The following is a 23235-nucleotide window of genomic DNA, read 5'->3' as shown; positions in this document are numbered from 1 at the left end:
AGCATTAGAACAATGAACAAACCTCAGCAAATCAATGACCCTGCAGATACAGGGATGCTATGCTTTGATACACTGTAGATTTCCCAGGATGAACTCAATTCAAGTTATTTCATTCTTCTCAATAGAAGGGATTTCTTAAATGTAGAACTAAGAGGAATTTAATCTGCATGTCTTTGGAAGACTCTCTTCACACATTCACAGGTCAAAAAAATTCCTTTGTTTGATCATGTGTCTGAGTTGAGATTAGGAAATTATGCTTGCCATACGTTGAAAGGAACTTTAGCTTGTGATAATTTATTTATGGTTGCTTCAAGATATTTCTGTCACCACCCATTACTTTTAAAAGCCCTGTAGACTTTTGTCATAGCTAGAAACAAGAAACAACTTAAAAGTCCTTCAAACAGAGCTTGTTGAATAAATTATAGCATACCCCTTTTCTTTCATACTATTCAGCAGCCTCCCCCAAAAAGAATCAGATAGCTCTGTATTTTCTGATATGAAAATGCCTCCAAAAATATTATTAAGTTTTAAAAAGATGCAGAAAAGGATGCATATAATGATGAACCCAACTGCAAAAAAGAAAAAAAATTTACATGTAAATTCAAGTTTTACATTTTTTCTGCAAGGATATATAAGAAATTGTTAACAATCATTGCTTTTGGGGAGAGACACATAGAGTAAAAGACTGAAGTGAAAGGAGACTTTAGATTTATACTTTCATGTATTTTAAAATCTTTTACTGTATATATCTAGTAATTTTACCTTAAGAGATCAATTAATTTTAATAAATAGTTACATTAATAAAATAACTAGTAAAAATTATAAATCTATTTAAATTGTAACAGCTTATAGGCTTTTACTGAGAAATTCTACCCTTAGGAATGTGTCCTATAAAATTGCAAACCTAAATGTACCAAGAGGTATGTATGAGGAAATTTACCGTAGCATTATTTGTAATTGCAAAAAATTGAAAGCAACTTAAATGGCCATCAATGATGAGTTAAATAAATTATGTTACATGTAAATTATGTTACATGGAATATATGTGGCCCTAAAAACAGCTCTAAATATACTTATGTGTCTGTCCATGACAGTATTAAGTTAAAATAAACCAAGTTGCAGAACAACATGTATGTATATATTATTTTTGATTTTAAAACTGTATACACTCATGCACATACACGCACACACTTATTATAAACCCACGGAAAAAAATTTTTTAACAGACACCTCTGTGAAGAGGATAGCGAAGGGTAGGTTTTACTTGATATTTCATGTGCTTTTGTATTGTCTAAATATATTTTATTCACAACACATGTATTACATTTGTAATTTTTAAAAATAAGGAAAAGATGCTTAAAAACTACTTGAAAGCTAAATTTCTGATGACTAGAAATTTCACTGTTATTATTTACCACCATGTTGTTTAATATTCCAAGACATTTCCAACTATAGTGAATACTTGTTTATTAAACCCAGGTAGGGTTCATGTTTTTCAGGCAATGTTCCCCAAAAGCCTTGTTCTCATGAATATATAATATATATATATAATTTATGTGTAAATAGATTTATTGAGATTTGTAACCTAGCAATGTGCTCATTAAAACTTATTTTTTAAAGGTCATAATCCTTTTATGGGCCATAAATTTCAATTTATTAGGCAAAAACTGAAGCTAGACATGTTGCAATCACTCATATTTATTCATATATTGCCCCCTTTGTCCCAGATGTCATACAGCCAAAATCGAAATAGGTGAAATTCTGTGGTATTTTACAGATCCTTCAGTGGTAAGGCAGGCAATGACTGCAGCTGGTAGCCTAATTTCCCCAGGTGAATTATCAGACCAGCCATTACCTCCAAAGGAAGCTTCTAAGACATAGTAATATAGCATAACATTTTGGGGGCCACAGGCTCACTTGAGATAGTCCTGTATGGTGGGAAGTGAAAAGAACATGTGCTTTGCAACCAGACCAGTCTGTTCAAACCCCAGCTATACTACTTATTTGATTGGTGACATTAGGCAATTTACGCAACCTCTCTGGGCCCCTATTTCCTCCTCTATAAAATGCCTGGCACACGGTAAGAACTTAGTAAAAGGCACCAATTACCATAATATGTTAGCATGTGATAGAAACTATAGACTGCACCCTCTGAAAAAAAATCTGCCCTGTATTTTTAGGGTGTTGTAATTTCAGGGGCTTTGTCAACTCCTTCAAGGCCATTCTGGCCCCCAGATTAGAAACTCCTGGTCCAAGGTTTGGAAAGAACACTCAAAGAGATCTGAATAGTAGAGGAACATTTACTACCTTTTTTGTTTGTTTGAGGTGATAATTTCCTTGTTTCTTATGGTAGATTGTGCATTATGCCCACCATGATTCAATCAGACCCAGAGGATGGTCGTCCGTTAAAAAGTGTATGAAAGAGGCCGGTGCAGTGGCTCACGCCTGTAATCCCAACACTCTGGGAGGGCGAGGCAGGCAGACCACTTGAGGTCAGGAGTTCGAGACCAGCCTGGCCAATACGGTGAAACCCTGTCTCTACTAAAAACACAAAAATTAGCCAGGCATGGTGGCACGTGCCTGTAGTCCCAGCTACTCGGGAGGCTGAGGTAGGAGAATCACTTGAACCCGGGAAGCAGAAGTTGCAGTGAGATGAGATGGCACCATTACACTCCAGCCTGGGTGTTGCAGCAAGACTCCGTCTCAAAAAACAAAATAAATAAATATAAATAAAAATTTTTAAAAAGTGTACAAAAGAACAAAATAAAAGAGGGTTGTCTAGTACTTTAACACAGCAGTTAGATTTAGCTATCTGCTCACAAAGTGGTAGGAAAACTCATGGCCATTAACTGGCCAGATTTGGTTTTAAAAGACCACTGCTGAGCACATGGATATAAGGCCATACTTCTGGTTCCTTAGATCAAAAATAAAGTTACTTTTAACTGCTTTGGGTGAGCTGTTCAGGCTTAATCTACTAGTCTGTAGCTCAGTTTTGTAATCAGAGCCAGCTAGGAATATTCTCTTTTATTTTTAAGGCCTCAGAAAAGAGAAAAACCAAATACCTTTGGGTAGTAGCACAAAGGAATAGCTTTCCTGTTCCTTTGCATTGGTCTAATCTCAGAGAAACAGAAATCCCCTGGAATATGCCTCTGCTGTTAACTCAAACAGCATCCAGACTGTTGGTGAAAACATATGCCCTTAGTCTGAGAGAGCCCTTTTAGGCATGGATCTAGCCCCTATTCCTTTCCTAACAGCTTCCTCCTGGAAAGAAAAAAAAACCATAAGAACAGCCAACAATACTCCTTCAAGAATAAGTGAATATTTCGGGAAATGCAAAAAAATCTTGTCTTGATGCTATTATCGCTGACTACCCATGCTGCTGCTGATAGTGGAGAGGACTGGATTTGAGAGCAGAGTGGGATTATGTAGAGAAAAGCAATCTCATCCTTCCTTCCCCAAACTCGAGAGGAGACAAATACAGGTGCAATTCCAAGAAGCCAGTTTCCTTACAAGAACTTCATTCCAAACAGTTCTCCAATATCATAATTGCTCTCAGAAGAAAAAGTAAATTGGTTTATAAATACCATTCCCCACTAAAAGGAACAGGGATGCCTTAGTAAAATGATGGCTCCTTGGGCTGAGCAGAAAACGTACAAGAAGAGCCTGGAACATCTTATTGTGCCAGAGAGTAAGAAAATGCTCAAAGAATGATGGGGAACGTGTCAAAAGGACACAAGAACCAGACTGAAGAACTCTCACTGACCAGCGCTGGAACAATTTGAACATCAAAATAAATGATAGTAACAGATTGCAACCCATTGAATAAAATAAGAATCTGTGAGTTCATGTTCAAATAAATAAACACATAAATAAGGTTGGGTGTGGTGGCTTACAAATGTTATCCCAGCACTTTGGGAGGCTGAGGCAGGAAAATCACTTGAGCCCACCCAGAAGTTAGAGGTTACAGTGAGCTATGATCATGCCACTTCACTCTAGCCTGGGCAACTGAGTGAGACCCTTTGTCTTAAATAAATAAACACATAACTATGGAAGAAGAAAAAGCTCTTTCTTACAGTAGAATGCAAACTAATAAATGTAAAGAAATGGAATTTTAAAAATCATTATTTTGCAAACATCATAGTGATTAGTGAATCAGGCAAGAATCATGAATAGATGTAAAACCTATTGGGTGAAATTATGTTAAGAAGGGGATATTTAACCTCCAAATATCTCCCCAGAAATTACTCAACAATTACAAAGGAAAAAATAATAACTTTATGGTAGAGAAATCTGACAGAGATCACCGAAATCATGTGATCAAAGTTATTATGAATAATGAGACAAATTGTCACCATGTGTCTACTGATGTGATGCACTGAGAAGAATATAACATCATTTCTGTGGTATTCTTACCAAAAATTCATAGCCTGAATCTAATTATGAGGAACTATTAGACAAACATAAATTGAGAGACAAAGTAACTGGACTGTATGCTAAAAATGTCTAGGTCATGAAAGACAAGGAAAGGCAGAGAATCTATTCCAAAGTAGTCTAAAGAGACATGACAACTAAATGTAATGTGTGATCCTGAGTCGGATCCTGGGGCAAGCAAAAAATAGTTATAAAGGAAATTACTAGGATAATTGGCTAAATATGAATGTGAAATGTGAATTAGATATTAGTATTGTATCAACATCAAATTTTCTGATTTTGATCATTATAAAGTGGTTAAGTAAGAGAATTCCTTATTCTTAGGAAATTCACACTGAGATATTTAGGGGTAACAAGAATTTTGCCTGCAACTTACTCTCAAATGACTTAGAAACAAATAAGTGGGGTGTGTGTGTGTGTGTGTGTGTGTGTGTGTGTGTTCTTCTATCCTATTCTTCCAATCTTTCTATAAGTTTGAAATCATATCAAAATAAAGATAAAAGAAAACAATATGTGCTCCTTATTAAAAAGTGATGACAAAACTAGCAAGCTGGGGCCACTGCGAGCAGAGGAGTACTGCATCAACACTACCCTTGCTAAGGAAAAAAGTTGATAAGTTACTCACAGCAGCGCAGTGTCCTGTCAACAGTTGGGATGATCTTGTTGACAAGCCAAACGTCTTCTTCCCAACTAACTACATTTCCATCTAAACACTTCATAAACTCTTCGTTATCCAGGATGTGGTCCCAGAGTTGAAAGTAGTACAAGCTGCCAGGAAAGCTATGCATCATGCTTTTAACCTCGCTGCTCCCATTCTTGAGAAAGTGCCCTAGGAACAGAGTCCCATGAGGTGTCAGGTTGTGTGGTTGATCCATTACTTCCAGTATCCTTTTTTTATTCAGGAAGAGTTCTAATCTGCCCTTCACACCATCCCATATCAAGCATATTGTATGCCATTGAAATGAAGCCAGGTGGTGACGGATAGAAAAGGTCTTTCCCAATTTGTATAGTATTAGCTGCTGATGGTCTCCTGCAAGTCCAAGGTCTATGTCTTCTCTGCCCAGGAGGGCGTCATTTGTAATATAGGAGAAGGCCATCCAATACCTTGAGTTGTCATCCATGAATACCAGATCAATGCATGCTGTGAATCGGCTGAGTTCAGGAATGGTGTCTATCAGGCTTACATATGTGTCACCTCTTCCAAAAAAATCCAGCTTTTTTCCTTTTAGTGAAAGTGTATCTGTCCAAATTTGGGGGAGGGGAAAGAGAAAACAAATGAAATTTCTGTTAAAAATTGTTTTATTGTATTTGGCAATATGGTCAAATCTGGATTATACAATATAATTGTGAGTCAATACTGGTCCAAATAAACAAAAATAGTAGATGTAAAAAATCATCTCTATTTGACATTAGCATGTGATTTTTGTTTTGGCAGAAGAATTTCTTCCTAATTATATTTTGCCTGGACTAATATGAAAAGTTAGATTAGTGTTCCCAGAGCACATACCAGCTGGACAGCTTGGAGAGGCAGTTAGAAGTGTATGGCTAGTGAAAGGGTGGGGAAGAGGCCAACGAAAAGGCAGCTTGGAATTCAATTTGCTACACATAATCCTCACTCATATAATCAAAAGAGAACTATTTCCGCCCACCTAACTGCCTTATTGTATTCATGGTGCAACAGCAATTTGTTTCTCCAATGTCTTTTCCTGAGCCAAATGATCTAATTTATTCTGTCTCTGGGGACTGCTTCTCTCACTGAAAGGCACTGACAAAGGCCTGAAGAACGACCAGCTGGACGATACTGAAACTCTGGGACTTGTTTGTACTCGGGAATGGAAGACATGGCACTGCCCTGAGTGCATCCTGATGGCCTCCTTCTGTCTCCTCACCAAGGGCACTGCAGTGGTTTCAAGATGGCCGTAGACTCCAGTTACCATTGGCTCTGGAGTCAGACAGCTTGGGTTGAAATTCATGCCCTAACACTCATCAGCTGTGGAACTTTGAGCAAGTAACGTATCCTCCTGATATCTCAATGTTTGCTTCAGTAAAATGGAGATTTGGGGCCACAGCGTTGTATACCCATTCAACTTTAAGGGCTGCCATTCACATTACAGTCTATGCCAGATAATAGCCTCTCCCTAATGACTTTACAAGATTATTTGAAGATTAAGTGAGATGATATATGCAAAACCTTGTCAAACATTGCTGAAGGACGTGTCCATTGGGTACAGTCTTTTGGTAAGTAATTTGGCAGTATCTATGAAACTTTACATTGGATATGCCCTTTGTCTCACAAGAAGCTACAGATGAATGATGATACTATCACCACTACAAACCTTACACCCCCAGTCTACTAGGTAAATATCTGAGGATTATCTAATTATCAACCTAATTCCAGTGCCAGTACAGCCTAAGCCAGAAGATAAAGAGCTTTGTGGCAGAATTGGAATTGTAACCAGTCCCTGAATTAGAGTTGTAATGTTGGGACCACCACTCTAAAACAGTGACAGCCATAACAGAGCACTACAGAGGCTAGCAGGAAGTAAATACTTCCCTGCTTCTGGGAGATGCCGCCAAACAAAAGCTTCCAGACATTCTCTGACCATATAGTATTCTCTCCCTCCATTCCTCTAGTGGACATTCTCCAAAAGCAAACAATAACATGGATATGGCTGCCCCCATACACACTCATATACATTTCACCTGCATCACACACTCGCATGTGCAGGAACTCATACTATCCACCTGCCAGGGAGTTATTTCTGAACTATCCAGTGATGAATGAGCAAATGCTTATTTCTGTCCCTGGCTTATGTGATTATATTACTTTATCATCTTTCATGTGACTAATAAATCAAGAGTTGATCCCACAAGACAATAAGCGATATGAAACCCAAGTCTCAATTATTGTTGGTTAACTGCCTTTCTGTTCAGCCCTCCGAAATGACGTCAAATACATTTTATGGTAAGCATAAATCTCCAGGACTTAGTTGCACCTTAAAAGAGAATGCATCATAATCTCACATGGTCTACAAGGGCCTCTCCTCTCTGCAGTATACTAATTTAGTTTTTGGTTTTTTGTTTTAAGAGGGGGTCTCAGTCTCTTGCCCAGGTTGGAATGCAGTGGCATGAACATGGTTCACTGCAGCCTTGACCTTCCAGGTTCAAGCAATCCTCCCACCTCAGCCTTCCAATTAGCTGGAACCACAGGTGCATGCCACCACGCCTGGCAAATTTTTAAATTCTTTTTAGAGACGATGTCTCACTACGTTGCCTAGGCTGGTCTGGTCTTGAACTCCTGGGCTCAAGCAATCCTCCCACCTCGGTCTCCCAAAGTGCTGGGATTACAAGTGTGAGACACCATGCCCAGCCTGCAGTATACTAATTTAAAACCAGTTGACAAAAGATGGGAAAAAGCAATTTACAAAAGCAGAAATATAAAGGCCAATACTATAAAAAGATGCCACCTTACTATTTTTAAGCACAAATTAAAACAATAAGGAGACACCATTTTTGCCTACTTGGTTGATAGAATTTTAGAAGACAGAATATCCAGCGTTGGCAAGCCTGTGGGAAAATGAGTCACTCTTACACACTGCTAATGGGATTGCCAATTAAGTATTTTTTTTCTGAGGGGCAATTTGCCATTATCTATGGCAATCTTAATTGTATATAATTGTGTGTATCCTTTGACCCAGCAATTTCATTTCTACCAATTCATTTTAGACAAATATGCAGATAGACAAAGATGAGAGTACAATGATATTTATTGCAGCATTGTTTATAATCAAGAACAATTGACAAACCTGTATGTCTATCAATAAGTGACTATTTAGGAAAATTGCTACCTCTATACAATGGAATAGTGAAACAAACAAGATAGGCCTCTATAGTCATGGAGAGTTTTTCAAGGCTTACTATTGTGTGAAATGGGAGCTACATTAAGTGCAGGTGCAGTATTATCCTATTAAAAAATAAAAGAAAAATACGCAGGTAGTATGCCCAGAGAAAAAAGTCTGGAAGAGCACATATTAAACAGTTAAGAATGCTTAACTTTAGGTGTGAGATTTAGGGAAATTTTTTACTTCCTATGTTACTTATTTCAGCATATTTGCGTGTTTTAAAAAATCATGTATTACACTTATAATCAGAAAAATAAAGATGGATGGGTGGATGGATAGATAGATGAATGGATGGAGAGAGGTATGGATGACTGGATAGGTAAACAGATGGAAGATGATTGATAAATAGATAGATAGATAGATAGATAGATAGATAGATAGATAGAATCACTGTGGCCTTACTTAAGATTCTGCAGATATAGGTAAATTCTGCTTAGACATAAACAGAAATGTGGTGTAGTGCAGTCTAAAAAGCCAAATTTGAATCCCAGTTCTGCCTCTTACTAGCTGTGTGAACGTAGGTAACAGATGCCTGTGAAAGCTCTCAGCACAGTGTCTGGCACATAGAGAGCACTATATAAAAGTTAAATAAATAGCTCATATCACTTCTCCGTGCCTCATTCTTCCATAGCAAGATGGGAATAATAACTGCCTACCTCATAGGGCCATGGTAAAAGGTGATGCAATCATAACTAACATTTAGATTATGTGTGTGAGAATGTTTATAAACTGTGAAACCCCATGTAAATTTCAGTCGCAATGTTTGCCTAGGTCACTATTAGAAGCCTCTTCCTTCCTCCACAACCTCTTTTGCACCCTCACACATGGAAGCCCACCTGAGCTGAGCCCCACCGCAGCCTCTGGGCCTCTAGCAGGACTCTGAGGAGGCCAGACTGTGACAAGATGGAAAAGGGCTTTGCCCTTCTGTTTGGCTAGGCAAGCAGCGTTCTCTGCCGTGCCTCTCAAGGGCCTGCTTCAAAGGCCACTTGTGTCTTTGCATATGATTTCGCTATCCATTGCAGATGTCTGCTTAGATGCTGCCATCTGTTCCCTGGCAATTTTCAAGTCCAAATTGCATGATTGCTCCCCTGAAGCGTGTTCTCTCTTGATTTGGCTCCTCTGTGTCTCTTCGCCTCTATCCACTGTTTCCTTTTATTTTAAATGACATTTATTGTCTTCCTTACTTTTTTTTTTAGGTGTTTTTTCCATTATAAAAGTAATAGTGTACATATTTTCTTAAAGAAAAACTGAAAAGTATTAGAAAGTAAAAAGATGAAAACAAGGCCAGCCAGAGAGTCCCACCACCCAGAGATAATCACCATTAACATTTTGGTATATTTCCTCAGTTTTTTTCTGTGCACAGACTTTGCTTGTTTTTGTGAGGCTGAAATCATATTGTAAGGAAAATTGGGTCCCCCGCTTTTCTCACTCATAGCATAAGTGTTTTCCATGTTAAGAAAAACTCATCATAAATCTCACTTAAATTACTGTTACTGCCCTAGGAGTGCCAAGCACCATTTTATTTGTACTGGGAAATTTCATATAACATAAAATTTACCATTTTAACCATTTTAAAGTCTACAATTCAGTGGTATTTAGCATATTCATAATGTTGTACAACTATCACCATTATCTAATTCCAGAACATTTTCGTCGTCCAAAAAGGAAACCCTGTACCCATTAAGCACTCACTCTCAATTTGCCCCTCCCCTCCAGCCCCTGGCAACCACTAATCTGCTTTTTGTCTCTGGATTTGCCTGTTCTGGACATTTTATATAAAGGGAGTTAGATAATATGTGTCCTTTCATGTCTGGCTTCTTTCATTTAGCATAATGTTCATCCATGTTGTACCATGTATCAGTACTTCATCCTTTTCCACGGCTTAATAAGATTCCATTATATGGATATATCACATTCTGTTTATTGATTCACGTTAATAGACATTTAGATTGTTTCTATGTTTTGGTTACTATGAATAGTGCTGCTATGAACATGCATGCCATTTGTTTTGTTTGAACACATGTTTTCATTTATTTGGGGTATAAATGTAAGAGTAGAATTGCTAAGCTATATAGTAACTCTATGTTTCACTTATTGAGTAACAGTCAAACTGTTTTTCACAGCAGCTGTACCATTATATATTCCTACCAGCAATGTATGAGGGCTCCAATTTCTCCACATCTTAGCCAACACTTGTTGTTTTCCACTTATTATTGTTATTGTCATCCTAGAGGTTATGGAGTAGTATCTCATTGTGGTTTCGATTTGTGTTTCCCTAATGGCTGATGACATTGAGCATTTTTTAAAATATGTTTGTTGCCATTTGCATAGACTCTTTGGAGAAATACATGTTCAAGTCTTTTGCTCATTTTTAGTTGGGTGGCTTGTCTTTTTCTCCTTGAGTTGTAAGCATTCTTCGTATATTCTGAATACTAGAACCTTATCAGATATATGACCTGCAAATATTTTCTCCCATTCTGTATTGTCTTTTCACTTTCTTGATAGTGTCTTTTGATGTGTAAAAGTTTTTAATTTTAATGAAATTCGAAGTATTGAATTTTTCTTTTATTGCTCATGCTTTTGGTGTAATTTCTTCTTCTTCTTTTTTTTTTTGAGATAGAGTCTCACTCTGTCACCCAGGCTGGGGTGCAGCGGCACAATCTTGGCTCACTGCAACCTCCGCCTCCTGGGTTCAAGCGATTCTCCTGCCTCAGCCTCCCGAGTAGCTGGGACTACAGGCGTGTGCCACCACACCCGGATAATTTTTTGTATTTTTAGTAGAGACGGGGTTTCACCATGTTAGCCAGGATGGTCTCAATCTCCTGACCTCATGATCCACCCGCCTTGGCCTCCCAAAGTGCTGGGATTACAGGCGTGAGACACCGTGCCCGGCCACTTTTGGTGTCATTTCTAAGAATCCATTGCCAAACCAAAGGTTGTGAAGGTTCTCCCTTATGCTTTCCTCTAAGAATGTTATAGTTTCAGTTCTTACATTTAAGTCTTTCATTCATTTCGAGTTAATTTTCATGTACAGTGTGAGATGGGGAGGTCCAACTTCATTGGCACAGAGTGGGTCCTTTGTAGCTGTTTACTGAATAAATAATTGTATCCTGTATTAGGGCACTGAGTTGGAGGCTAATGGGTGGGCAGATGGAGTGCTGTCCCTTGCGCAGAGGTATCAGGGATGAAGCATCTGGCATAGAATGAGAAGTTCTGAACTGTATACTGAACTCGTGCTCTGCCCTCTGTTTTAGGGAACTATTAGCAAAAGATCAAGGGAGAATTCTCTCTGCCTGTCAGACCCCAAAAGTAATAAATACATTCATTTTAAAAGTCAGTGAGTAAGCCCAGGTGTGGTGGCTCACGCCTGTAATCCCAGCACTTTGGGAGGCAGAGGCAGGCGTATCACCTGAGTTCGGGAGTTTGAGACCAGCCTGGCCAACATGGCAAAACCCCATCTCTACTAAAAATAAAAAAGTAGCCAGGTGTGGTGGCAGATACCTTTAATCCCAGCTACTTGGGAGGCTGAGGCAGGAGAATCACTTGAACCCAGGAGGCAGTGGCTACAGTGAGCCGAGATCATGCCACTGTACTCCAGCCTGGGCAACAAGAGCAAAACTCTGTCTCAAAAATAAAAAAACAAATAAAATAAAAAGTCAGAGAGAAAAGGTTTAAAACTCTAAGAGACAGACAATCTGAATGGTTTTTTCCAGCAAAAATCCCTTTGTGTTCTGCTTATGACAGCATTAAGTAACATCAGACATATCCTATACAGTTTTTTCTACCCTTTCTTAGAAGGCAAAGTTTCTCCTTAAAATGTTCAAGTGTTTCAAAGTTTGGGGGACTGTGATTCCAGGTCCACTGTCCTCCACTACCTTCAGAGAAAAGGACAAATGAGGTTCTTCCATGGTTAGGTACTCTGGGCATGATCTGGTCACTGTTTCTTCCCCATGAGGTAACCTACTTTCCTCTTTTTTAATTCTAACCCAACAAGCTTGCCAGAGCATCAGTGTCTGTGTCATTAGTTTGCCAGGGCTGCCCTAACAACATACCACATACTGCATGGTTTAAACAACAGAAATGTATCATCTCACAGTTATGGAGGCTAGAAGTCCAAGGTCAAGGTGTCAGCAGGGTTGGTTCCTTCTGAGAGCTGTAAGAGAGAATCTGTTCTATGCCTCTTTCCCAGTTTCTGGTGGTTTTGTAGCAATATGTGGTATTATTTGGCCTGTAAGCACATGACCCCGATATCTGCCTTCATCTTTACGTGGTGATATCCTTGTGTGCATATCTATGTCCACACTTTTTTTTCTTATAAAGATACCAATAATATTGGATTAGGGGCCCACTCTACTGCAGTATGACTTTATCTTAACTAATTATATTTTCAATAACCCTATTTCCAAAGAAGATCACATTCTGAGGTACTGAGGGTTAGGACTTCAACATATGAATGCTGGGAAGACACAACTTGACTCAACACTGTGTAAGGCTCAGAACCCAGCTAATCACCTGGTAATACCTATGAGAGCAAGGTGAAGAGGCAGAGCAGATTTGAGAAAAAAGGCCACCAGAAGCATCAGTTGTGTTTATACTTTGAAGAATCTGGCCACTCTGAGAGTGAGCATTCTACCAAGGCTACTCCACGCCTGCCTCATCTGGGAAGTGTCACTACCCACTCATAAAAGGGCAGGTGAGCAGATACTCACCTGAGCAGGGAGTCTTCTGGCTCTTAGAATCATAAGTCCTTGGAATTCAACATTCTGGAGCACTGAAAAACTTTGTAGACCAGGCCCTGGTCTAGCAGCCCCATGGCTGTCTGAGTAGATATAATCAATAGGCGCTGGACACTGGGGAGCTCCATTACCCACATCACCGTGGCCATAGTGTGAACAACCACAGAGAATCAGAGTTACTATCTGCCACCCACTGCCCACACTTTCCACTGGTCTTATAACCAGGCTAATCCTTAGATAAACCAGGCCTACCAGATATAGAAATGTCCTTTCTTTCTACCACCAATCCTCATTTCTACCACCAATCACCAGCCACAGAGTTGTCCAACACATCCCTTCCTTTAGTACCTAGGCTGCTGACTCCATATGTGGTCTGCCAAGAGTTCTTAGCATAGGAGACAGAGGAATTACCCTCACATAGGTCACGTGATTGTTCCTTCAAATCTTGGATTCAAGGCCCATGTCTCACCCAAAAAATAGATGTCCTTACTCATAAAGCCAGAAGCTCCCTGAAAAAATGTATTTACTCAACAGTGATGGTCACTGAGCATTGACTATGTGTCAGTGTTAGAGTGCAGTAATAGAGTAGACATAACACACAAGGTCCCTGACCTCGTCAGCTTACATTCCAGGGACTGATGCAGTCAACAAACAAGTAAAGGAAAAAACACAAATTACATACAGTACTCTGAAGGAAATTGACAGGTTGATGAGTTAGTTAATGGTAAAAGCAGAGATGAGGGGAAAGGAAATGTCTACATTATGTAGGATAGTTAAGAAAGGCCTCTCTGAGAGTCATTTTAGCTTAGTCCCAAGGGATGAAAAAAGAGACAGGATACATAGATGTGGAATAAGAGTGACCCAGACATGGGTAACAGTATGTGCAAAGGCCTTTTGGTGGGACTGTGCTTGGTGTGTTTATGGAATAGTAGGAAGCCAGTGTGTCTGGAGCAGAGGGAGAAAGAGGAAGCATGGTAGTAAGTGAAGTGCAAGAGGCAGTGGGAGATCAGATCATGTAGTGCTTTTTAGGTCTCATTAAAAAGTTTGAATTATGTTCTAATTTTGATAGGAACTTATTGGCAAGTTTTGAGTAAAACAGTGGTATGATCTGACTTGATATATTAAAGGATCACTCTGGTTGCTGTGTGGAGAATAGACTGTAGTAGAGCAAGAGTGAAAGCAGGGAGACCATTAGGAGGCTACTGAAGTCAGCCAACAGAAAATGATGGTGGCTCAGCCCATGGTGGAGGCAGATAAAATGGTTTAAAAAGAGAGAGAAGAAAAGAAAAGAAAGCAGTCAGATTTGGGACGTATTTTTGAAGTGGCATGAACAAGACTTAATGGATTAGATGTGGAGGGTGAGAGAAAGGGAAGAACGAAAGACGGCCCCTAAGTTTGCATAAAGCTGTGTGCAGAGGAGCCATTTCCGGAAGAGGAAAGACTGCTGATTATTACCTGGCAGCGGAATTACAGGGCCCTCTACTGAGGTCTCTATGTTGTGATGCTAACAGCTCCCAGAAGCCCTACCTTGATAGACCAACTCAAAAGTACCTAGGTAACAAAAATCCAAGCCAAGAATCCTAGAAGCCCATCCACCTCTGGGCGATGAACAACATGGGGAAAACAGTATTTCAGATCTACTTTTCAGCCTATGCAATTCCCTATCAATATTTTTACTGTTGATGAAGGAAATTTGTAAAACTTGCTAGCCTGAGACAGAGTATGGTGGTCAGTCACCCTCCTACATGACATGCTGAAACTCAAACAGGCTATCATATGAGCCTTTTTCATCTGTCCTATGCTGGACAAATGTGCTATGCCTGTGCCAACTCAAGGAAATATGTATCTGAAAAAATAAAAAAGAAAGAACGTATGCTTCAGAGTCCAGAAGGCAATAATTTCCCAGGTGAAATGCTTTGAGTATTGTTAGACAAAATATCTGGTTTTACACATGAAAAAATGCTTAATAGTCATAGGGAAATGTACATCAAAACCACAGTGGAGTATCACTTCATTTCCAATAGGATGGCTACGATCAAAAAGACAAACAATAGCAAGTGTTGGCGAGGATGTGGAGAAATCAGAACCTTCATACACTGCTAGTGGGGATGTAAAATGATGCAGCCTCTTTGGAAAATGGTCTGCAAGCTCCTCAAAATGTTAATCATGAAGTTACATATGACTCTGCAATTCCACTCCTAGGTATATTCACAAAAGAAATGAAAGTTTTGTCCACACAAAACTTGCACACAAGTGTTCCTACAGCATTATTCATAATAGTCAAATGTAGAAACAACTCAAATGTCCATCAACTGGTGAATGGAAAAAATATGAGGCATACCCACACCATTGAATATTGTTCGGCAATAAAAATAAATGAACTGCTGATGCATGCTCCACATGGATGAACCTTGAAAACATTGTGTAAAGTGGAAGAAGCCAGTCACAAAAGGCTGCATATTGTATGATTCCATTTATTTGAAATGTCCAGAATAGGCAAATTCATAGAGGCAGAAAAGAGATTACTGATTGCCAAGGCCTGGAGTGCTGTGGGAGGAACGGAGAGTATGGTATTTCTTTTGGGGGTTATAAAAATGTTCTGGAATTAGATAGTAGTGATGGTTGCACCACTGTAAACATACTGAAAACCATTGAATTGTATACTTTTAATGGGTGAATTGTAAGGTATGTAAATTATATTTCAATAAATCGGTTTATTTTGTTTTGTTTTGTTTTGTTTTGTTTTGGGGACAAGGTTTCACTCCCGTTGCTCAGGCTGGAGTGCAACGACGCGATCTTGACTCACTGCAACCTCCACCTCCTGGGTTCAAACGATTCTTGTGCCTCAGTCTCCCAAGTAGCTGGGATTACAGGTGCATGCTGCCACTCCCGGCTCATTTTTGTATTTTTAGTAGAGACAGAGTTTTGCCATATTGCCAAGGCTGTCTCAAACTCCTGAGCTCAAATGATCCACCTGCCTTGGCTTCCCAAAATGCTAGGATTACAGGCATGAGCCACCACACTCAGCCCAATAAAGCTGTTTAAAACAAATGTCTTTTCTCAAATGCCAGTCTCTACAACCTTCTAGAACAGTGCTGTCTAATAAAACTTTCTGTGATACGGAAATGTTCTGTATCTGCACTGCCTGATATGGTAGCAACCAGCCACCTGTAGCTATTGAGCACTTAAAATCTGGCTTGTGTTCCTAAGAACTGAATTTTTAATTTAACTTAATTTTATTTAATTAAAACCTAGCCACATGTTGCAAGTAATTATCATATTGGACAGCTCAACTCTTGAATTCACATAGAAATTTAGAGTTTCTACTCAAAGTTTATCCTCCACTTCTCCCTTCTCTTGGAATCAGTTTCTCAAGAAAAGGTAGACCAGGCAGGGTGGCACACGCCTGTAATCCCAGTACTTTGGGAAGCTGAGGTGGGAGGATCACTTGAGCTCAGGAGTTCAAGACCAGTCCGGGCAACATAGCGAAATCCTGTGTCTATTTAAAATTTTAAAAATAAAATTTTTTAAAACAAGAAAAGATAGGGCTTTTTCTGAACCCTGGCTACACAAACACCTTTCAGAAGAACTTCTTTACCTCTACACTCCTACTGTGCCCTGACTCCCCCAAGCTAGTTTGTCTCTATAGCATAAAGACTGATTTTCTGACATGGCTCTGGGGCTATCCTGTGTCAAAAGGATTCCTGGTCAGGTTGTCTCTGCATATGTGACAACTTCTCAGGAAAGTTCATTCCAGCCCAGATTGACTAATTGACTATCCAATATAGGAGAAAAAGTTACTGACTCTAGAGGCTAGGTGCCTCAAAAACCCAGCCTCCCACCTCAAGAATGCCACAAAACCCCAGTCTCCCAACTCAAGAATGCTCCAGAACACATGTTACACTCTTTCAGCCAGCAAAGCCTGTCCTACTCCACTTGAGATGTGTGTGTGTGTATGCCTATGTGTGTGTGTGTGTGTGTGCGTGTATACATGGTATGAGCAAGACCTTAGGACAACTACTATAGCCCTATGTCTTCAACCCAAACCTACCCATACCCATTACATAGCCAATAGCCAGCACCATTAAGAGGAAAATCATGTTATGGACTGAATATTTGTTTCCCCCTCCCCTTAAATCCTATGCTGAAGCCCCAACCTCTAATGTGTTGGTATTTGGAGGTGTGGCCTTTGGAAAGTAATTAGGTTTACATGAGGGCATGAAGGTGGAGCCCCTATGATGGGATTAGTGCCATTATAGAAGAGGAAGAAAGCAGAGTTCTCTCTCTGTCTCAGCCTTGTGAGGACACAGAGAGAAGGCAGCTGTCTACAAACCAGGAAGAGGGCCCTCACCAAGAATTGAATCATCTGGCAGCTTGATCTTGAACCCTCAGCCTCCAGAGCCATGAGAAATAAATGCCCATGGTTTAAACCATCCAATCTATGATATTTTGTTTTGGCAACCTGAGCAGACTAACACAGAGCACTAGGAAACTGAGTCCCTTGTACAGCCTAAGTCCTAGGCCCTCTTCTCTCATTTATGCCTTATTTTTTATCTCCTGCTCCATTCTGCAACTATTCAGCTCTTGACCTCAGTCTTCATTTCTTCTTTCTGGCTCTGCTCTAACCCCATAGACTTGAATACAGATTTGGTTTCTCCTTCTCAACCCTTGATATTCTTCTACGGAGACAGTTTTGCTCCACACTCTGCTCCTCCCAGTTAGAGCATCTCTGAGTCACCCTTTGCTTAATCTGGCCTTAATCTCTCCCCAGTAATGACCCTCACAGTTGGGAGGCTGGTGACTCATCTGGAGCCTAAAGGGAACTGAACCTTAGTTATGCTGTTGTTTCCAAGGACAGGGTCTTTTTATTTTCCAAGAAGAAAGTAATGATTTCTTGGCAATCAAAGAACAATTATAATTGAGTGTTTGATAACCTACAAAAAAACTTGTTTGACTCATGATTTGAGACTTAAACAGTCTGGAAAACCTCGTGACTACTTTAATTGACCTCTTCAGGTTGAGGACCTGCACATCTATCATAATTTTCACTGACCATTGCAAAAATTAGCCGGGCATGGTGGCAGACGCCTGTAATCTCAGCTACTCAGGAGCTGAGGCAGGAGAATTGCTTGAATCTGGGAGGCAGAAGTTGCAGTGAGCCAAGATCGTGTCACTGCATTCCAGCCTGGGCAACAAAGCGAGGCTTTGTCTCAAAATAACAATAATAATAATATAATAATAATAATTTTCATTGACCAGTGACATTCCTCGCAAACCCATGCAAACTGTTCAGTACCACACACTCTTCACTTTTTATTCCATGACTACACTAGATTCCTATATTCCACTATTGTAGATTGCTCTATACCATGCCCCGTAGCCCTTCACAAAACCCAGTGGAGTTTGTGTCATATACCCCACCACCATACAGGTGTTGAAAGTTTTCATCATTTAAAATTGCATGAATTCATTAAATCAGCACATATGAACCAAGTGTCTAAACTGTGTCAAGGCTTGTGTTGGATGTTTTGGATAAAGAAATTGGGAAAATACAGTTTCTTGCCCTTGAGGAAACAGGCAGAGGAAAAATAAATCAACTTCTTAGCAGGTAGGTCAGGCCAGGTGACAAAGTTGCCACTGTACCCCGTAGGCCCCATTTCAATCTCTGTTATAAGAAACATGGTTCCCCATTAGGCTCTACATGCAGCAAGAAGCCAGTGTTTGCTCTTGATGGCAATGATGATTTGGTATTTTTGCAGATTAGCTCTTACACCTGAGGACCATTCAAATTAAACCCCAGGTCAATTTCATCAGGTATTGTTACTCACTGGCATTTATGACATTTTAGCTAAGTACTTTTGTGCTAAATGAGCAATGTTATCAACTGAATTTACTTAATATGGACAAGGTTGCAGTTTACCAAGACCTTCTCCTGAAGTCTCTAAATTATCAGCTACTTGAGTGAATTGTCTTAATTATCTACTGCAAAATAGAGATAAATTATCTTCATTCCTATCATAGAGTCTAGGGAAGGTCTGGGTGCTTCCAGAATATATGCCCATTGCTTTATGAATCTGTTACCAGCTGTTTGCATGCCTCAGTTTCCCCATCTGTATTCTGTGATTCTTGCCATGTACATATAATGGAGATAGAAAGATGGTATCACAATGCTTCAGACAGCTTTAAATAAAGCATTATGGAGGAGAGGAAACAGCCCAAAAGAAAACCCAAATCTTCTGTTACCTGTGCATTAGCTGCCAAATGGCATTTCAGAGTTGCTTTAAGACATGTCAAAGGCAGTAGTCCAAGTTCTGCCTGCTTGAGGCCAGTCTCTACCAGTAGTACCGAATACTGAATGAATGAATTCATTTACTGACACTTCAGCTTCTTCTGTAGCCATACTGACCGAAAGGTGACCATTAAGAGGCAGCCCAGCAAATCTCCACTGGTAGTATTTTTCAAATGGTTTATTTCTATAACCTACTATACATGAGACATTGAAAGAGATAATAAGAATATGTTTTCTTACCTGAGAGAAAGATAAAACTCGACATGAGAATCAATCCATAAAGCTTCTGATATATGATGTGCTCTTTCATTGTCTAAGTCTGTGTTTAAAAAGTCAAAAATATGCCCAGCTCAGATTCAGAAAAGACAATTTCTAAGTGTATGTGACCACACTTCTCCTTTGCATCCCACCTAAGGTTTTTTCCTATTGCTTAAAGTCATGTCAGCCAACCACATGATAGGCATTTACCTGAGATACCCAGCCTGGCTGAAACCTCACGATGGATTTATCTATATACTAGCTCAATAGATTTTATTGAATCCCTTCTGTGTGCCAGACACTGTGTTGCTCCCTGGGAATACAGTGCTGAGAAGACAAGACACATCTGTGGGGAGGACAGACATTAAATGCATAATTACAAAATGTGAGGCCAGGAGTGGTGACTCACACCTGTAATCCCAGCACTTTGGGAGGCTGAAGCGGGTGAATCACCTGAAGTCAGGAGTTTGCGACCAGCCTGGGCAAGATGGTGAAACCCCATCTCTACTAAAAATACAAAAAAACAAATAATAATTAGCCGGGCATAGTGGCGGGCACCTGTAATCCCAGCTACTCGGGAGGCTGAAGCAGGAAAATTGCTTGGACCCGGGAGGCGGAGGTTGCAGTGAGCCAAGATTGTGCCACTGCACTCCAGCCTGGGCAACAAATGCAAAACTCTGTCTCAAAAACAAACAAACAAACAAACAAAAAACCAAAGTGTGATACTTTCAACCCTAATGCACAAACTTCAATTCAACTACTTGTAGTTGTAATCATCCTAAATTTCTTGAAGGACTGTTATGCAAGAAGACCTTGTTGACAAAAGTAACTCATCAAATCATTTGTATTTTTAAAGCAGATCCGTTTAGAGAAATCTAATCACCATTTCATTACATTCACCCAGCTTCTCTCATTAATTAATTGTAACTATAGTGTCTTATGTGGAAAATGCACTGAAAACCCCCTTTTCTCCAAACAAAACGGTGTTAAAACTGCAAATCCTACTGAAATATGTTACAGAAATTGGTGGTAGGGTGCTGATGGGCATTTCTGATTTAAAATAAAATATACTTCTGAATGATTTACTACTGATTTGAACACTTCCTTTTCTATAGGATAATGCAACTTATTGTATTCTTTCTACCTCCAAGTGGGATTTGGAGTGAATAACCCACTTTACATTTAATGTAACAGAAGCCAATTAGGAAGTCAAATGAATCTTGGGCTTGCTATGAACACCAGCCATTAATCAGGCTCTTCATATTTACCAAGATTCGACCCCTACCGCCATCTCATTAGAATAATAGGGAATTTGTATGAGTTGGAGGGTTTTCTAAACTATGAGCTTAGAAGTAAGGGGGTGTCTAAATCTTTTATGACTTGCAAATGAATGCAGCTTAAATTTATAGTCTATAAGAGGACTAGGCTGAGATTCAGTAACTGGCTGTGAGGCATACATATTTCTCTCCTTAATTTCCCTGGGCCTCAGTTTCCTTATCTGTAAAAATGGAGATAATAATCTGCCTATTTCCCAGAGCGATGCTCTCGAAGAGGATCAAATGAGATGATGCTTCGAAGGCATTTTCAAAGCATAAAGTGCTATAGAAATGGATATGATTGCTATCTATAAAATGGAATTTTCAGCAGCAAATAATCCAATTTATATTTTTCTTACATTTCCTCTAAACTTTTATAACAACTTCAAGGTATGTTTCAGAAACTTACCTGGTACCCAATAATAATCATGGGACATTTACACAACAAATCTATGCAACCATTAAAAGGAATAAAGGCTGGGCATGGTGGCTCATGCCTGTAATCACAGCACTTTCGAAGGCTGAGGCGCCGGGTCACTTGAGACCAGGAGTTCAAAACCAGCCTGGGCACATGTGGAAACCCTGTCTCTACTAAAAATACAAATTAGTCGGGCATGGTGGCACATGCCTATAATTCTAGCTACTTGAGAGGCTGAGTACGAGAATCACTTGAACCTGGGAGACAGACGATGCACTGAACTGTGTTCATGCCGCTGCACTGCAGCCGGGGTGACAGAGCGAGACTGTCTCCAAAAAAAAAGGAATAAGGTAAGTCTATATATAAGGCATGAAAATGTGGGTTGAAGAAAGGGGGTGGGGCTTGAGAACTTTTCCATACTGTTCTGTACTGTTTGGTATTTTTACAAAGATTATAAATTAGTTACATAATTTAAAAATCAAAGGACAGGAGAAAGGAAGAAAGCAAGAGAAAGGAAGATAAGGAAGATAGGAAGGGAGGAAAGAGACAGGAAGGAAAAATGGGAATTAAATGTTTCCTTTATACTTCCTATGATTGTGTACTGTTTGTTTTTACAATGAGCATACGTTACTTTCATAATTTTGAAGAAACATAAAAGGAAGGAAGGAGGAAAAGTAAAGAAAGAGAAAGAAAGGGTGAGGATTAAAGACCTGAATTTTATACCTCACACAATTTCAAGCAATTTGGTTATTTTATGATGCATATTTCTTAATTTTGTGGTTCAGAAAAATTTAAGGGAAAGAAGTGGGGGGAAGAGAGAAAGAAGGAAGGAAAGGAAAGAGGGAGGGAAGGAGGAGGAGGGAGAGAGACACTTACCTGAGAACTGGACTTTTAACTTCCCAACCCCAAATGACCAGATCTTGTCTCTAAATTCCTAGGTTTGATGTGAAATGAAAGAAGCGCAAAACAGGAGACTCATTTCTGCTGTCCATGCCTCAGTCACCTTCTTTTCTGCATCAAACCAGCCTCTCTGCTCTTAGCTTTATGGGGCTTATTGATTCTGGTAGATCCTCTTTTTGTGGCTTGTAGCACGTCATGGGGCTGCTCTCCTGAGCATAAAATCAGCATGGGCAAAGTTCTCAGGTTATTATAACCCTGCAATAACCCATTAATTTGAGGACTCTGTCCCAGTTTTCACTAAGGATTATCTTCAGTTCCTAGTTGATTATTGCTTTAATTAAGTTGGATATATTAAAAGGGTACTTGCTTACTTGACTATGGCTCATTTCACTTTATTGAGAAAGTGGGGAGAAGGAGGGGTAGTGTTCAGAACTATGAGCAGAAAGCAGAAGCCAAGGAGGCATGAACTTGTTCACATCTTACTCCATCAGTAAGGTGAAGCCAGCTATTTACCCGCACTGGACATTCATTCTTCAAGTCACCTCGAAAGTAAATAGATTTACTGAACTGGCTTTATGTTCGTCTCAAGAAGGAGATGTGGTTTTTGTCCCAGAAGGTGTCATTACAGCCTTGGTGACAGAAATACCATCAAATCCCATGGAGAATCAGAGATGATCCCTGTCAGCCTCTGAACTTCACAGGTGAGGCCCCTGAGGCTCCAAGGGTAGAATGACTCTTCCAAAGTCATAGAGCTTGTGAAAGGTAAAGCAGGAGCTAGAACCAAGGTGTCTTGACTACCAAACCAGTGCATTTTCCTCTTCATCTCATATCTTCAATGGAAAATTCAGTCTCATAGGAGGCTGAGTCGACCCAGCTTAAGGCCAGGATTCTTCACAGGGGAACGGAGAAGGAGGAGGTGTATTGGAATCATCCGTGATTCACCCCAAAACCCACAAACTGTGATCAGTGTGGTGAATAAGAACCC

At 39.7% G+C, this 23235-nt stretch overlaps 1 protein-coding gene across 1 annotated transcript in view; it reads right to left on the bottom strand.

The window, feature by feature from the left end:
• Positions 1–19668, bottom strand: part of ADGRG4 (adhesion G protein-coupled receptor G4) — a 107417-nt gene extending 87749 nt beyond the window's left edge. The window contains 2 exon segments of the mRNA XM_033201613.1: positions 5057–5671; positions 19599–19668. Coding sequence (XP_033057504.1) covers positions 5057–5671; positions 19599–19668 — 685 coding nt within the window.
• Between the last annotated feature and the right edge of the window lie 3567 nt (positions 19669–23235).

The sequence above is a fragment of the Trachypithecus francoisi genome, unplaced genomic scaffold (assembly GCF_009764315.1).
Source record: "Trachypithecus francoisi isolate TF-2019V2 unplaced genomic scaffold, Tfra_2.0 Lachesis_group6, whole genome shotgun sequence".
NCBI lineage: Eukaryota > Metazoa > Chordata > Mammalia > Primates > Cercopithecidae > Trachypithecus > Trachypithecus francoisi.
The sequence above is the reverse complement of the archived record's forward strand: the minus strand, read 5'-3'. Positions and strand labels throughout refer to the sequence as shown.